Raw genomic sequence first — 18,477 nt, 5'->3', positions numbered from 1 at the left:
GGCTTAAAATGAGGCTAATTTGAATAGAGCCACAGCAAGAGAATATCCATTATAACCAACCTTTTACCTGGCACAAGCAAACCAAAGCATGACCTGAGATCCATGTTTTCCTCAAAAATATGTTTCCAAATCTTCCTTCATCTTAAAGGAAAGCTATAAAGCTTTTTGCTAGTCAGTATGGCTTGCAGGGTCCTGCTCCTTAGACTTCCCAAAGCAGCAACTCTGAAGCCAATATAAAAGGAAAATACTCTTAACTTTTTTTTTTTTTTTTTTGCTGGGCAATGGGGGTTAAGTGACTTGCCCAGGGTCACACAGCTAGTAAGTCAAGTGTCTGAGGCCGGATCTGAACTCAGGTACTCCTGAATCCAGGGCCGGTGCTCTATCCACTGCGCCACCTAGCCGCCCCCAATACTCTTAACTTTTGCTGGTACTTCAGGGAGCTGCTTATTGTAGCAGGTCGCTTAGTTGACCCCCAGATACTGGCAAAAGCAAAAATATGAAGAAGAGGTAAACAGAAAGCAACATCTTGGCTATAAGACCTCCCTCCTTGGACCCTGAAGCCTAGAAGAGTCTGATTGGGAGCATATGACTCATTTGGAAGGATCCCTCTGATTTCTGGAATGGTCTGTCCATTGTAAAGACAGTTTGAGTGCCTTCAACATATGGCTATTAGCAAGGGAGATAAGTAGTCCACCAAAGTGTACCCAGGCTCTTAATGTCTCATCAGAGCTTCTAGCATAAGGTTTATTATAGTTATTTACTTCAGAATTTCGCTTCAGGCCATGCCAACATGTATCTATCCCTTCTCTCCATTTCTTCTTTTACTACTTTCATCACCTGAGTTACTGCAATAGCCTTATAGATGGCCTCCTCCCTCTGGTTTCTCCTTCTAATCCACCTTACATATCACTATTATTATTATTATTATTATTAAATTATGTATGTTACTGTGTGATCTTGGGCATTTCACTTCTTTATGATGCAGTTTCTTCTTTTGCAAAATAGAATGATGTCTCTAAGGTCCTTTCCTATTCAGACATACCTTGATCTGCCTCTGACATCTCCTTTGTCATGTTATTCCCCTACTTAAGAACCTAGAACGATTCCCTGTTTCCTACCGTGGTGTCTTACCATCTGTTGTCTGGATTTCAAGGCCTTCATAAGCTGACTTCACATTGGAGGGCACAGTGTAGTATAATGCTCAAGCACTGGATTTGGAGTTAGAAAGCCTTCATTCTGATTCTCATTTTTTTCATTATCTCTAGAGCATTGGATAACCCATTTGGTGTTTCTGGGCCTCAGTTTCCTCCTCTATAAAATGAAAAGGTTGAACTTGATAACCTGTGGAGTCCTTTCCAGCTCTAATTCTTTGAACCTATAAACATGACTTAGCTCTTTGTTGTCAATTTTTCATCAGGATAAATCAAGATGATTCAGTTTAATTTTTTACTCAGTGCATTCTTACAAATCACTATTTTAGTTATCAGTCAGAGGGAGCCATATACTGGCCCTTAGTATGCTCCAGGCTTCATCCAAATGTAATTGAACTTCGTACTGCTCCAACAAAAGAGGATAACAATTATTCCTCTTAGGAAGAACAAAAATCTTCAATGTGAGCCAATAACAGAGCAGCACTAAAATTCTGTAAATTGCAGTCAAGTCTAATTTCTGTTCATTCCTGATGAAGAAGGTTGGTGGTATTTATATTAACACTATACCCACATTAATGCATGCACATGCCCGCACACATACACAAAACATGCCCACACACATCCACCAAGCAAGCCTTGCACCCTACAGCTACAGACACTTGCATAGGACTCATCAACCCAATGTTTCACTCCCCTGCTTCTCCCATGCTGCTCACTGTACTGAAGGGTCATTGGCCTCCTTGGACTTCTATTTTTTCAGCAGAGGAAGGTGGAGAGGAAGAGGAGAAGACACAGAATAAGAAAGACAGAGGTAAAGGCAGCTTGGCAGGCCCCCTGGCCTAGAAGAAAGTCAAAACCATAATCCCATGAAGCATATCCCTCCCTTCTCTGCCTCCATGATTCTCTCCCCACTGCCACTTTCCCTAGCCCATGATAGCACCACATCTATAAGCATTTAAATGCTGAGCCTCTTATAGGACCATCCATGTGTTAGGTATTAATGGGGTTTGGGACAGTCAGAGGGAAGGAAGAAATACCAAAGAAATATTTGACACGGCCTCCTCCTTCAATCAGTCTTTACTCAGAAACAGTACCAGACTATACACATGAAACAATTAGGGGACAGTTCAGTGCTCTACTGTGATTTGGATTATAAGTGCAAACAGACGTCCATGAGAGCTGGAGCCATCCAAAACTTCACAGGGGAGCTGGGACTTGAACTAGACCTTGAGGAATGGATAGAATTTAGACGGGTGTAGAGGAGGGATAGAGAGACACATGGAGACTCAGAGGACATCCTAGTAGTAAATGAGCTTGATTGGTAAAGAGGAGCCAGATTGTGGCAGACCTTGAAATCTGAGGCAGAAAGCAGTAGACTTCTATAGTAGAAAAATATCAGTGAAAGTAAGTGTTATTTTGTCTATCTGCTCCATCATACCTTCTGCCTAGAGGAGTGTGCCCATCTGCTCCTATAGTTGTATCATCAGTAGATTAAACTGATGTCAGTAACAGGGCTTCTTGGATCCTGCTTTTATAAAAGCTACCCCCCCAAAAAAATATCTCAGCCTCCCAAAGCCCTCACACAGATGCCTTAATTCCTTCACATGCTTCCTAACTAGAAACTAATATCTTGAGGAAACCCATTCTGTAGGATAACAAAAGGAATGGCAGAACAAGGCTCTGTTGGCCCTTGTGAGGGCTTAACTTCCTGAATTTGTGTGATCGGAATCATGGGTACCACAAAACTGGCCTGCTCTTCTTATCCATATCCAATGAACAAGTAGTCACTTTGGATATAGTCAACTCTTTGTTTTTTTTTTTTGGTGGGGCAATGGGGGTTAAGTGACTTGCCCAAGGTCACACAGCTAGTAAGCGTCAAGTGTCTGAACTCAGGAACTCCTGAATCCAGGGCCATTGCTTTATCCACTGCGCCACCTAGCTGCCCCTCAACTCTTGATTATCCACCAAAATGAGGGGGAGCTCTGCTTACAGAAAATCCAAAAGTAAGTTCTCTTTAGCTTTGGAATGTGTCTGTATTTTTTGTAATTGAGATGGTATTGAACTCCAGCCCCAACTGACTGTTCTTTCAGGGACTCATGGGTATCTAACATGATTTCAGGGTGTGGTTCTCAACTTGTCATAGTCAGGAACTCCATTTGGGGGGGGGGGTTGAGGGAATTGGGGTTAAGTGACTTGCCCAGGGTCACACAGCTAGTAAGTGTCAAGCGTCTGAGTCCAGATTTGAACTCAGGCCCTCCTGAATCCAGGGCCGGTGCTCTATCCACTGCGCCACCTAGCTGCCCAGGAACTCCATTTTATCAATTTCTCTAGAGGTGTTGATGCTTTAGGGGACTGATTCACACTAACTCAACTGACCGATAAAGCAGAAAGCCAATTTATAAATTTATAATGGAGTATACTTTTTCAGTGACCAGAACAGCGGTGTCAGCTATCTAACCCACTCTCTACCTGACATGGAGTTCTTGGGAAAATGAATTAGTAATCACAAGTTTGTCTGGAAACCAACCATAGTTGGGTGGTTTGGACTCCTTTGGATTCAGAAAATCTGAATTAAAATTCCCACCCTACTACTTATTATCTTGGGTAAGTCATTTGACATCTCAGGGTCTCAGTTTCCTCATCTATATAATGAGATGGTATCTTCAACCCTAAATCCTACAATTCCAGAATATATATATAATATATGTCTGTGTACATACACACACACACACATACTAAATTAAATTCATTATAGGAGACACTTTCCTAGTGACTAGCATACTCATGTCTACCAGACATGGATCATAGAATTAGAGCTGGGAAGGAGTTACTCTCTCCCTGGGAAACTGTAGCTGCATATAAAATTTTAAGTTCTTACTTTTTGCCTTTCCCTCCTCCTTCCCCCCGCCCCCATACTCAATGAAGATCACTATCCTTGGACATGTCGCAATTGGATGACAGTTTTACTTACATTAGTTACCTATTGTTCTCCATGATAAAATATGGGAGACTAGCCTATTCTTATCAGTAAGTAAGACATTTACAAGCCATCTCTTCAATTGGGTTTCTTTGGCAGCCAACCAATATCCTATGGTTTCTGTTGTTTCTTACTTGCTTCCATTTTAATAAGTTACATTTTCTGCCAAGATCCCCAAACTCTTGGTGCTAATCAAATGTGGAGCCTGTAGCCCATTTGTATTCACTGACTTAATATTTGGATATAGCTTTGCCTTTACTCTTGGGGAATTACAATATTTAGAATAATGGAGTCACACAGTGATGTTATGACTCAAGAAAGGCTGCAAAGTTCTTCAGGTCCCCCATTTTATCCTCTTATTCAGGGCTCTTTTCACCTCCCTTCTGTGGACTGTCCATATTCACTCTTGACTGAAGCAAAGCAAAAAAGCCCAAGTAGATTTGTCCCTTCTCTTTGCTGTTTTTGTCCATTTATACTCTCCTGGGATCCAAAAAGAAAGATTTAGGCTTAAAAAGACTTATGCTGTGCTAGAAGCTATCTAGAAGAGTAAAATTCAACAAAAATGTCAGCAACAGAACTGACTTTTTTCTGGTTTGTGATGTCAGAACTTGAAAAGATCTCCTATGGATAATCCTCCCTTGGATAATTGAAAGTTGACTTATTTCTGACATATATTGATGTTTCTTACACTAACACAAGATTCCTGTTGGTCCAAAAACAGTCTCTGGGCAAACTTTTCATTGCTTCCTAATTCAATTTGGATGAATGATTGTTGGCCTCCACTCCCAAACCACACACCCCACTCCTCAGATACTGCTAGAAAAAAGCCATCAAGGTTTATAGGAGGGGGAAAAAGGAAGTAAGCTGAAGAGAGCTTGAAGAGCCAACTTGTCCAAATGAGAAAAGAAAAAGGAAAAAAAACCCTATAAGCCTGTTCCTCTTGCAGATGGACAGAGAAAGAGACAATTAAGGCAGCTTTAGAAGGGAATGAAGAAGAAATTGAAACAACCCTCCCAGCCCAGTTAATCTATACAGCACAGCTCTATTTCAGGCATACTGTCCCCCCATGCACACAAACATAGAGCCTCATACCCACACCCTACATGGACGTGCAGCTATAAAAACACTCAGAAATATACATATATGATAGCCAAATGTGTACAAACAGTACCCTAAATGGATATGCAGGTGTATGCACATATCTAGATGTAGTATGTGCATACATATAGAGATAATGAAACATTTTTTTAGATCACACCTATGGTTTTATTGGTATAGGGAACTCTCAGTGGAAAAAACTACCTCTGCCAGTGCAAATGGGCACCTGTTCTGCAATGTGTACACATAAAAATTCACACATTATCAGGAAATATGATGCTGCGGATTAATTGCTGGACTTGGGATAAAGGAGACAGAGCTCAATCCCTTCTGACACTTATTAGTTGTTAGGGGATTTTGTTGGTTGATTTTTTTAATGGACAAATCACAGCATCCCTAGTTTTCTTATCTATAAAATGGGCGTATTAATACCTGTAGTATTTATAGGGTTATTGTGAGGTTCAAATAAGATCATATACATAAAGCACTTTGTAAAACCATAAAGTGCTAAATGTGTTAGCTGTTATTATCCATAATTATTCTCAGCAGCCACATGCCACCATAGAAATAAAGACCTGAGACATCACCCCACCCCATACACAAATAATAATAATTTACATTTATTTAGCACTTTAGGTTACAAAGCAGATCACTCACAACAACCCTGTGAAGCAGATACTGCAAGTGTAGAAAATGCTTTGGAATTACAATCCCAACTCCCACTCACAAACCATGTTCTCAGTGTTCTAGGGGTAACCCTTGAGGGGTTATGGGGTTTTTTTTCCATTAGTTCACAAACTCCTCACTGGCGTGCTTCTCCCTAATGATTATCAGCTGATATCAGCCAGACTTAATTAGCTATTAGAAACCAGTATCTACTAAGGTGGTACAGTAAGAATAGTCTGTACAAACACCCCTTCCAACAAGAAGCTCGCTCACCCACAAATACATTCAGAAGCCAAGGGGAAGAGCAGGTATTATAGCAAAGGGCTGACCAACTTAGTTCCCAGAAATCCTGTTCTTCCCTTTCCAGGGCTTTCATGACATTTCCCATCTCTATCTGTTCTCCTTGGAGAGTCCAAAAGCTTCTTTCCCTCAGTGGGCCCAGCTTATCCTCAGCCCCCTGTTGCAGTTGCTGCGACCAGCCACTGCTGTTCTGGGAACACTGCTAGAAAGCGAGGGAGATGTCCAGCTCTTTCATTTCTCCAAAGTTCACAAATTCCTCCTCTGGTCAAGGGGGTTGGAGGTAGATTAAAGCTCTTCTCTCCTCTCCCCAAACCCTGATGTGATTTCCTAACAGGGGCTTGGCTAGAACTATTCTTTGCTCTCTCCTGCCAGACACCAAAATACTGGGTTTTGAACTGGCTTGCTGTTTTATAGAAGACAAGGTATGATTGGATATATATTAGTTTAATGTCATTGATTCATTGATTCATTCGAGATGTTCTCACCTGATATAAGGGCTAAGTGTCCTGTTAATTACTTTAAGTAGGGAGTTTGTGTGATTAATTGATTCAATTGACTATCACCCTTAGACAAGTATTTTTATCTCCATTTTACATATGAGAAAGCTGAGAATTTGATAGATTAAGTGACTTACCTGTGCTCACACAGCTAATAAGCATCTGAAACAATTCGAACCTGTCTCTTCACTACAGTCCTAGCAGTTTATCTACTCTTTCAAAGAGTAGACTAACCACTACATAGAATTCTCAAGAGGCTAGTAGCAGCCATCAAGAAATGACTCCAGGCAAGAAACAGTGCTTGAAGGAACAACTCTGCCTAAAATGTTCTTTTCTCTTCTTTCTCTATACAACCAGAACAACTAGAACTGGCAGCCCCCATTTCTCTAGCATTACCCTTTTTTGCCTGGCCTGCTGCCTCCCCAAGGTTGTTTATTTAAAGGGCCTACCACATTTTCATGGTATTGAATCCAATTATGCAGTGTTGCTGTTAGAGCACCCTTTGCAGTGTGGTGCATGGCATTTTTTGGCTGTCCTGGGATCATTCTGAAGCATAACAAGGTTGTGAACTCAGAGACAGGCAACTCTTTCTTGGGTTTGTGTCTTGGGTACTCGAGTTAATTTATTATTCTTCGATGCAAGTACTTTAGCTACACAAGGCCCCTTTTCTATGCTTGGATGTTGGGCACCCCCACCCCACAACAAATCATTATGATATTTCTAGATACATATTTGCCATAAAATATAGCTATATATATGTTTATGTGTGTGTGTGTGTGTATGTGTATATGTACATATACATCCTAAGTGAATAAGAGAGAGAAAGAAGGGAAGGAAGGAAGGAAGGAAGGAAGGAGAGAGAGTTGGGACATAGGGAGAATGGGTGTTAGAGAAAGTCAGTAAAATAACCAAGATGCTAATGCAATTTAGTTGAATACAGTGTTTCTTTCTATATACCTCAATTTATATAGACATATAGAAATTAGAAAGTGACAAAATCTCAGAGACCATGTAGTCCAGACTATCCTGGTGAAGAATCACCTCTATAATATCCTCAACAAATAGCCATCCAGCCTTCACTTGAGAATCTCAGGTGAGGAATAACCCACTTCCTCCTGTGTCAGATCATCCCACTTTGGGATAACAACTATTAGTAAGTTTTTCCGCACATCAAGCCAAACTCTATCTCTACACAGTCTCCACCCAGTAGTCCTAGTTCTGAACTGTAGAACCAAGCAAAACAAGTATAATTCCTCTTTTACACATGTTGTTGTTCAATCACTTCAGCCTGACTCTTCATGACCCCATTTGGGGTTTTCTTGGTAAAGATACAAGAGTGATTTGCCATTTCTTTCTCCAGCTCATTTTACAGATCAGGAAACTGAAGCAAACAGGATGAAGTGACTTGCCCAGGGCCACACAGCTAGTGAGTTTCTGAGGCCAGATTTTAACTCAGGATGAGGAGTCTTCCAGCATTCTATCCACTTTGCCACCTGCCTGCCCCTCCTTACACATGAGAGCCCTTGAAATACAGTATTTGAAGACATATACCCACCCGCGAGCCTCTTTTTCAAGTTAAAAAAATCCTTTATTCTTCATTTTTTTAATTCCTTATTCTTTCAAACTGTGCTTGTATTGCATGATCTCCAGACCATTCAATAAACTGGCCTGTCTCTGGACACACTCAAGTTTAGCACAATCTTTCCTGTAATGTGATACCCTGAACCAAACGTAATTCTTCAAATGTGCTCTGACCAGGCAAGAGCACAGTAGGATAAGCAATTTCTTTATTCTGGATACTAGTCCTATCTTAAGTGCATTAAAAGCACATTGCCTTCTTTTTGGCTACCTATCATATCTGACTATTCACTTATTGAACACTAGTGCTCCACTATCATTCACACCCACTTCTTTTGATTCTTTTGACGTAGGACTCATAAAAAAACAACCACATCACATTCTTCTGACCCGGATTCTATTCCTGCTTCACAAACCATAGGCACATAACCTAATTGCTTGTTTAGAGTCTGATTTCTTTCTTTCCAGGCTGGCCAGAAAACAAAAATAAGAATATCTTCCTCCTTTTTCATTCAATAAGACCTGATGTAGGAGCCTTCAGCTTCAGGCCAAAGATTTCAAATAGTCACCACAATGCCAATACATTTTCATCCCTACCCCTTACGTGACCACTAGGAAGAGGAACAAAACAACACCACCATCTTTGCCAAACTAGAGAAACCAGAAGCTGCTTTCTCTAGGGGCTAACACAAACATATCCACACATATGTCCACATACATCAAAGAAAAAAAATTTAAAATGAGGGCATCATCCTAAAAAACTAGTGCTACTATATAATGCAGCAAGAAAACAGTAGTGTGCTGCCCTTCAAAGGAAATAACTGCAGGATTAATTTTAAAAGGTAAGTATGTAAGACAAAAAAATGGTAAGGAGGGATGGAGAAGAAATAAGGCAGAAAATAAAGATAATGGAAGGATGGTAACATGACTTAAGAGTTCCTTAATTTCTTCAGTTCCACTGACCTTCATCTCCATTCCAGATCAGCCATATTATAAACCTCATTATCACAATAGGAGGGATGATCATTTGCTAAAATGGAGATGGTGAAGGGAGAATTAGAGATCTGGGAATGGGTATGGAAGAGCCATAACAGGGAATACTAGAGATACAATAGGAAATTAACTTTAAAGTTGACAAGTGGAAGAGAATGCCGACTTAAAAGTGGACAACAGTGATCTCTAATAGGTCGAGACTGAGTAATTTTGCGCCTTCCTTAGTAGCACTTGGCAGTCTTACAAGAAGAAAAGAAAAAGTGTAATGGAGAGGGGATGATAATAGTTTGAGGATTCATGTGATGAGGACAATATTGAAGTAATCCATCTTGGAATCTGGAGTGAGAAAATAGTCTTGTAACTAGGAGCCAGCTAATATACAGGGCAAAATTACTACTGAGTAATAGAAAGACTCAGGAAGAACAGTTGAGAACAATGAGATTGATGACTGATAAAGAGATTGTATTTGGAGGAAGAACATAGCCCATAGTTTTGTGACCCTGAGTTTCAGATTATAGCACATGTGCTTTGGAGTGACCATTATAGAGTGGAGATAAGAGTTTGGGGAGTCAAGGAGAAAAGAGAACTTTGAAATCAAAGAGACTGAAGGTTGTCAGCTAGGTGGTGCAGTGGATAGAGCACTGGCCCTGGATTAAGGAGGACCTGAGTTCAAATCCGGCCTCAGGCACTTGACACTTACTAGCTGTGTGACCCTGGGCAAGTCACTTAACCCCAATTGCCTCACACACACACAAAATATATATATATATATGTGTATATATATATATATATATATATATATATATATATATATATATATGGACTTTAAGTTGCTTCATGTAATCCAGAGGATAGGGAGAAAAGGAAGAACATGGGCTAGGTGCTCAAGCTTCTAAAAAGGTGGAAATGGATCATGGGGGACAATAGACCACAGTTAACGACGCTTTGAAGAGGATGGCATCGATTGATGGCAAATGAAAAGTGAAAAACAGTATATTGATTCAGTGGTCTAGAAATGGTAGCAGGTACTTACCTTCATTTGGCCGTAGAATCAGGAACATGAAAGTGAAGCCTCAATAGGAGAGGGCAGCCTTCAAGAGAAGAGCTAGATTTCTGTTAGGGTAAAGCAAAGAGGTGAAGTGCAAACACACAGACACAAAGATATACCAACATGTAAATACAGCAGTACCATGGATCAGACCCCATTGTTGTAAATGTGCTCTTCCTCTCTGTAAAGGTGTGGTCTTCCTTTTCTTTCTCCATGTAGCTCCCTTCCCATACAACAGTACCCATTTCCCATAGACTCTATTCATACTCAAACTACCTCTTCCTCCACTATACATCCTTTTTTCCATTTTTTTGGAAAACCATGTCATTCTGTATGTCAAATAAGTGTGCCTTGTCCCTGGGTCCTAGCACAAATGGGGCAGCTAGGTGGGTGGCACAGTGGATAGAGTGCTAGGCCTAGAGTCAGGAAGACTCCTCTTCCTCAGTTCAAATCTGGCCTCAGACACTTATAAGCTGTGTGACCCTGGGCAAGTCCTTTAACCCTGTTTGCCTCAGTTTCCTCACCTGTAAAATGAGCTAGAGAAGAAAACAATAACAAATTGTGGTTATTCTATTCCCTGCATCTCAATTTCTCTATCAACACACCCTTTTTGTTGTTGTTTAGTTGTTTCTGTCATGTCCAACTCTTCATGACCTCATTTAGGGTTTTCTTGGCAGAGATACTGGAGTGATTTGTCATTTCCTTCTCCAGCTCATTTTACAGATGAGGAACTGAGGCAAATAGGGTTAAGTGGCTTGCCCATGGTCACATAACTAGTAAGTGTCTGAGGCCAGATGTGAACTGAGGAAAATGAGTCTTCCTGCCTTCAGGCCCAGCACTGTATCCACTGGGTCACCTACCTAGCTGCCCCTAACATGCCCTAGGGCGGGGATTTTTCCAAGGAAACCTGCCAATTCACATAGCTCCTCCCATTTGTAGCATTTAAACAGCCTGCAGACAGAAGCTTTGAAATGCCTGGTAATCATCCTGGTTTCCTCTATGTACTCATGACTTTGCCACTAGGGAAGACTACCCTAGGGGCTTAGCATTCCATGTAATCACCATCCTACAAGAGTAGGCCTGGCTGTAATTCCCCTTGGGGTCTACTCTTGATCTTAAACTTCTCTTAGATTGTATATGTTACAGTAGTATTGAGAAAAATGGCAGTCTTGCCCCACTAAGCTATTTTCCCTAAGCCAAACAGCCTAGAGTACCATTATGGTTGATGAGTATCATGATAGAGGACTAGGGACTGATGAAATTGTTTTATCCAAGGGGTGGCCACAGAGAATGAGGTACAATTGGCAGTGATTTAATTCCCTCTTTAGCAACCCATAATTTGTTAAAACCATGGCAGTGGGTGGATGGGCCACAGAGAAAGCAGTGGCTACTCAGTGAAGGGTCCCAGCCCTCTACAAACAACTAAAACCAGTGCTGCACCATGGAGACAACAGCAACAACAGGTATAGTTGCCCCTGACCTGTGTCTACTAGCCTCAGGTCCTTCTTGATCTTTATGCCTCATCTACTCTGTTTTTCACCACTTGCTTTTCCATGTGTACAGAATTTCTGTCTCTAGATGCCTGGGTCTACTTCCTCCTGGGGGAGGTTTGGAAAGTGTCTGCCCATGGAACAGGAGTTTAGATGAGGTTATGATAAAAGGAGATTGAGGTGGGCCATAAGTTTGTGACGTGCAAAATTTCATAGGATTTGAAATGTGGCCCTGAAACCAAAATTAATGGTTCACTCTTATAATAAAAGCTCATTAGATTTGGATATAGTCCTGAGATCAGCCCTTTTTTTACATGAAGCTTCTAGAGCTGATAAAGTATTAAGTACTTACCTCTGGTTTGAGATACTAAGATCAATAATATCGAATAAAAATGAATGAAATGAAAATGGTATCAATTCTTTCAGATAAAATCACATACAACTTGTCTCAGTGAGACAGTTTTGTCCTACTCAATGCAAGAATGAGACCAAAAAGGACCACATATAAAATATTCAATGACTCTCCAACTTCCCTGCTATATTCTTGCCCATCTTAGACCCCCTTCCAACTCTGCCCAGTAATGCTCCATCCTTCAGGGTGTTTCTGCTTCATCTATATCTTCTCCCTACATTGCATCCACTAACCTGATCCCAAAATAGCTTTGGGGGTGGCAAATGGTATTCCCATGTCCCTCAGTTAAAAATTAGTCATCCCAAGCTCCACCCAAATTACCCTGGGAGCCTCATTTTATCTCTGCTTTTCCAGATGCTCACAATGCATTCCTGCCCCCCCTTAAATCTTTCCCTTGATTATCCTGTAAAGGAGCTGTGATGTAGGAGAAGGAACAGTTGACTTGGAGCCAGAAGACCCCAAGTGGAATGGAGGCCACAGTCCTGGCTCTGCCATTCACTAGCTTGTGGGACCCTCAAGAGTCCATTCACTTGGCCAAGTCTTCATTTTCTCATCTGTAAAATGATGAAGATCACATGACCTCAACCATATCATGTGTTTTGTAAGGATAAAGCACTCTATAAATGTCAACTCTCGCCATTTTTGTTTTTGTTTTGTTGATGCCCTTTGTTTTTTATGCCATTTTTATACCATTTCCTGATATGGACCACCAGCACATCAAACCTTCTCTTGTAACAAAGATACTGGTATTGTTTTCACCTGCTGTCTAAGCAGTTGGATGCTAGGAATTCAGTTTGCTGTTTAAAAGACACTGAGCATTTGGTAATAACTGACATCTATACCATTTTACACTTTATGTATATGTGTGAAGCATTTCACACATATTATCTTGTTTTAGCCGTACAGCCCCATAAGAGAAGGACTACGGGCATTTTATCCCCATTTTACAGATGAAGAACCTAAGAGAGAATCCAAGCAGCTTGCCCAGGGTTATGGAGATGGGGTTGAAGCCCAGGTCTCACCTGGCACCAAGTCCAGCATCCTTTCTCTAAGGCATACTGCCTCTCATGGCAAGTAGGCAGAGGTAATCGGACTAGGCTAGAAACCATACTTGAATGTCTCAGGCCCCGAGGCAATATTAGAAGCTTCTAGGGTGGGTACAGTTACAGTTTTACATTTTAAGCAAAGTACAAAAGCAGCAAAAAAAAATCAACAGCACTGTTCAGGTCAATTTCATCTCATTCATTTTTAGAGGCAGATTATTAGTGCTTTGTTGGCATTCACTAAGTTATATGTGTATGTCTGTCAGAGATTCATTTCCTGCTGATTTTTGTCCCTGGCTTGGCATTTCTTTATGTGGGCATTTTGTTTAGTGCCCATTGCCGTTGCAATTAAGGACCACAGGCCTTACTAGTCTCTACCCTGTAGTAAGAGTTAGAGGGGCCCAAAATAAATTTAGAAATCATGAGGATAGGGTAAGTAGCCTCTGAAAAGCTTACTTTTGGGTGGGAAGCCTAAATGTGACCTAAATCTATTTTTTTCTGTCTCTGCTATACAGGTTAGCCAAGGGATCCTGGACCAAGAGGCAGCACAAGTGAGTTTGGGCTAGCCTTGCTCTCTGTCTTTTCCCATCCCTCTTTCTTTCTTTGCTCATATTTCTCCCACCTCTCCATTCCTTAAGTGAGGTTGAGTTTCCTTCCTTTCGTGTTCACAAAATACACTATACTGGCCAGGTCCGTGCTGAATGAGAAAAGGTCTCACTTCTCTCCAGAACCTGTCAACCTAACCCCATTATCCCATATTCCAAAACCAGTACACTTTAGGAACTGTACTCTAAGTGTAGCTTGTGCTGTGTGAGAAGTTGTTATTTTAGGGAATTGAGTTGGAAAGAGGTTAGCAAATCAGAGAAATCACTGGCTTAAAAGCAGCTGTCAATTTCTGTACCCAGTGGTGGAGTGTAAAAGGATGTAGCTGCACATCTTCCCATTCTCCCAGGCCACTTTTTTTTTTTTTTTTTAGTGAGGCAATTGGGGTCAAGTGACTTGCCCAGGGTCACACAGCTAGTAAGTGTTAAGTGTCTGAGGCCGGATTTGAACCCAAGTACTCCTGACTCCAGGGCCGGTGCTCTATCCACTGTGCCACCTAGCTGCCCCTCCCAGGCCACTTTTGACAGCAATACCTTTTCCCTCCACAATTTCTCCTCCTTCCCCCTGCCTAAAAACAAACAAACAAAAAAAAAAAACCTAGACCATCTCTCCTGTTCTCTCCTTAGGATCTAATCCTGGAGCATTAACTTGGCCACAAATCCCTGTACCACAGGCTGACAGGAAGCTGTCCAGGGTCAGACTCTGTCTGCAAAAGCAAGTGGCACAAATCCCCATGTCAGCCTACTTGCTAGTGTCCACAAGTGTCAGACCACTCTTGTACTGCCCAACCCCCTAGAAAAATGTGAAACTACAGATTCCTACATAGGCTATGGGAGAAATGCTTGACTACCCTGTAAGATAGTCTCATTCTTCCCCAGGCTCATCCTTTCTTCATTTTAAACTAAAGACCTCAACTCTAGTTCCTTCTTCCAAATGATACAACTTCATGTTTGTTTAACTCAAGCAAAAGAAGGGTGGGATCAGCTTACACTGCCAGGGAACAGTGAACAGAGGAATCATTCCTGAATCACAGGTTCTTCAGGGTAGCCATGTTATTTTCTCCTTGCCCCCCCACCCCAAACAATCATCTTTCTGGGTTACAGATTTTCAAGGCCAATTGCTCAAGTCTTCCAGTCCAGTTGTCAGAGCCACCGCAACTGGATAAGGAAAGAATTGCTCAGCCCCCAAAACTATAACCAGTGAACACCTGGGATCTTGGAGGAGCATGGGAGGGGGATAGTATTGCAATCACAAACTCTCCAGTGACTTTTTTTTCCTATTGTGGGTCAGACTCTAATTCTGTTCCTGACCCTCTCCCCTTTCACTGGCTCCTCTACTCTAATCCTTATGCGATGACATCTCACAAAGCCTAGCTCTACAGCAAGGACTATTTAGATGGAAAAGAATCAGCTTAGCTATTTCTTCTGCTGAGCCTCATGGACTCCTAGTCGCTTCTCTATACATTCACTCTCTTTGACCAAGTCCTCCCTTACTTTTCCCACTGACAATTTGGGAATAATAATACTGACTTCCCTAAGGAGCAGAGGAGAATATGTAGACTCCTAGAGGTGAGAAAGACCTCACGGATGCTAAAGAGGAGCAGACAGAGGCTCATATTTCTCATGAGGTGACTTGTCTGTGGTCACACAGCCAGCAGGTTGCAGAGCAGGGATTAGTCAAAGTGTCTTGATCCCCAGGGGAGTGGGCTTTCCACAAGTGATGAGGTAGGACAGAATCTCAGCCCAAGGGACCTGCTCCCCTCCAACCCCTCTGTCTGCTAGGATTTGTAAAAGAATCTTGTATACCATAGTTTGTTCATTTCAAAAGTATGTTCATTAGGGAGGGAAAGCCCTTCCTCTCCCACCCCCACCCCCACCCCCACCCCCACCCCTTTTGTCTCAGTATCTTTAGTAGACTCCATTTGATACCTTCCATCCCATAGACTCACAGAGCTGGGAGGCATCCAAGCTGACCACTGTTGTACAGACAGAGAGACCTCGCGTCTCTGGCCTTATCCCTTCCTTGGAAAGATGCCCTGTACCTGAAGCCCAAACATGACCTTTAAAGGTGCCCCAAAGGACACTCCCTGCCTGTCCCCACCCCTCCCCACATGCCCCAAGGAAACAGTGTTCCCCAGGCTCAGAAGAGAGCCAGAAATAATTCTGCCCAACCCATCTCAAGATACTCTAAACTTTTAAGATAAAGATCTCAGCAGCCTGGGACCTACATAGATTACTCCCTTGATATCAAGCCCTACAAAGCATTTGCCCAGAAACCATTGCAAGAAAGAATGTATATCTCTTTTTACTAGATCTGTCCTGCAGACTCAGAGGACAATGGAGCAAGCTGGCATCGACATGATGAAGGCAGAGCCTTCCCCCAGAGGCATCTTCCCATCCATCATCTTTCCAGTGCACACCTGGACCAAGCCTGCAGTCTGCCTGTCCCCACAGCGCCAGGACAAGGGGAGCCAATGATGATGGGAGGAGGGGAGGGACTGCCAGAGGGTCCTAATGGTGGGCCCTTCCCTCTCAGATTCCTGCATGTACTAGCATCATCACCACTCCCCTCGGGGCATGGTCTCATCTCTGCAACGAGGGATTTCCCAGGAGGTTTAAAAAGAAAAGAAAGAAAAAAAGGAAAAACAAAAGCACTAATCCTGTGTCAGTGACCTGGGTTTCTTTCTGACTTGCCGCCAAAATGTGGGTGATTTCCCAGGGCGGGGGACATGGTTTTCCCACATGACCTTTGACCTTTAAAAAAACACCAGCCAGTTTTCTTCTATCACACAAAGGAAGCTTCAGGCCCATACTCAGCTTATAGACACCCATACCCAGGCCACATGCTAAAAATAGACTCTTGGCTCTCACTGTTGGGTTTCCGCTACATTTGACATTGCATGCTCTGTAACCTAGGGAAAGAAAGAGCACATTGCTGTAGCCCCCGCAGAGTCCAAACCATAAAGTCCTTTCCTACACCAGGAATTACAAGCCATTGCATCGTAGACCAGGGAGGATGTGGAGGGGAGCAAGGGCCCTGCTGGCTTTTCCCCGGAGGCCATTTGGTGAAGCCATCCTCTGCCTTTCATTGTGCTTAAATAGCTCCTTGGCATACATAGTCATCAGCCCTGATTCTTGGTGATTTTTTTTTCTTTTTGCTTTTCTCCTTTTTGGGCTCCAGTGTGTTATTTTTAGAAGGGAAGCTGCTATAAATATTTATAAAGGGCAGTGGCTGGAATGAAGTAACTGACTCCACAGCTGGCTCCCAGCATTCTCTCTGCCTCAGCTGACCTCCAGCCTCTGCCTGAATAGAGCCCACAAAGGCCTGTGAATTGGGCCTAGTGGCTACAAATGGTTTCCTATGGAAACAAGTAGGATCTGTCAGGGCAGGAACAGAAATACTTATGGACAACAGATTGTTGACATCCCCGTCCACCCTGTCATCTTTCCTTTGCCATTACCCTAAAAGGAACCTAGGAATGGAAATCATAGATATTTTAAGGTTGAGACCTTTAACATTTCTTGGAGACCTGGAGGTGAAGAGAAAAGGGTCACAAAAAGCTGTATTTGTTGTTAAGAGGCAAGAAGGAAAATGGGAGACAAGGGGGATAACTCCTTTCTTGGGGCTTAGGGCCTCTGAAATTCTAAATCAAACGGCACATGCTCAGGAAAGCACAGCATCCCCCTCACTGTGACTCAGGCCCTGAAGAGTCCTGAACCATGTGAGAGAGAGCCAGAAGGCTATGGAGCTGTGGAGCATATCAGGCCTCAAATGGTTATCTCTGAGGCCTACTCTGGTCATTACAAGGTCACCTAGTCTGCAAAGTTGCCTGAGATCTCCAGAAACATTAAGGGTTTTGCCCTCTGCTTACCCATAGGAAGCTATTTTTGCCCACTTTTCTTCCAGTGATGGGGATACGAGTGGAAGTGTGTGGCAGGCCATGAGCAAGAAACAACGCACTCAGCATCAAAGGCTCAAAAACATCGACCAGCCCTAAGAAAAGCAGTACTCCTTCCTACATTTATGAGTGTCCCAAGGCTAACACAGCAGGGGTCAGTGGGGAAGTATGAGGCAAGTGATGTGGTAGACTATATTTTATAATTTTTATATAAATTACTGATTAATTTCTTTTATTTCCAGACTAATTTATCTTATAACACTTTAGGTAAGGGGAGTAGTTCTTCCCACAGACCTATACCTTAAGCCCATGGCCTATATCAGCACATGGCTTTAATTTTTTTCAGGATACCTGTAGAGTAGCAGCAGAGGGCATAATCCTCACAAAATGACCCTAAACTCTAGCTGCCCCTCTTCCTCTTCAAACCAGGTCTGGGAAAGACAGTGAATTGACAAGGTGAAGTTTCCTCCAACATAAAATGGAAGCTGATAACTTTCTTGTCTACCTCAAAGGGTTATTGATTGAGTCAAAGGAGCTGATGAATGGGAAAATGCTTGGCAATGTATAAGATGTTATATGAATATAAGGTGTTGTCACATGATGGCATCCCTTTAGCCGATCCTAGAGTGCATTCTTATCCCAGTTCTTATGGGGATTGAAAACATAAGCCTCCTTACTAATTGTTTTCAGATCATTTAAATACCTAATTTGGACCTGAGTAGC

General features: G+C 42.3%; 1 protein-coding gene across 7 annotated transcripts in view; it reads left to right on the top strand.

Annotated features, from left to right (window-relative positions):
- Positions 1-18,165, top strand: part of DTNB (dystrobrevin beta) — a 356,870-nt gene extending 338,705 nt beyond the window's left edge. For 2 of the 7 annotated variants that reach the window (XM_043986585.1, XM_043986582.1), the window contains 3 exons: positions 1,912-1,962; positions 13,769-13,804; positions 16,168-18,165. In XM_043986585.1, the coding sequence (XP_043842520.1) occupies positions 1,912-1,962; positions 13,769-13,773 (56 nt within the window). In that variant the 3' untranslated portion in view covers positions 13,774-13,804; positions 16,168-18,165. The remainder of the gene's footprint in view (positions 1-1,911; positions 1,963-13,768; positions 13,805-16,167) is intronic. The other 5 variants (XM_043986580.1, XM_043986581.1, XM_043986584.1 and 2 more) reach the window with 4 other exon arrangements.
- The last annotated feature ends 312 nt before the right edge of the window (positions 18,166-18,477 follow it).

Source organism: Dromiciops gliroides, chromosome 2, assembly GCF_019393635.1.
Source record: "Dromiciops gliroides isolate mDroGli1 chromosome 2, mDroGli1.pri, whole genome shotgun sequence".
Lineage (NCBI taxonomy): Eukaryota > Metazoa > Chordata > Mammalia > Microbiotheria > Microbiotheriidae > Dromiciops > Dromiciops gliroides.
Note: the sequence above shows the minus strand (reverse complement) of the source record. Positions and strands in the feature narration are given on the sequence as shown.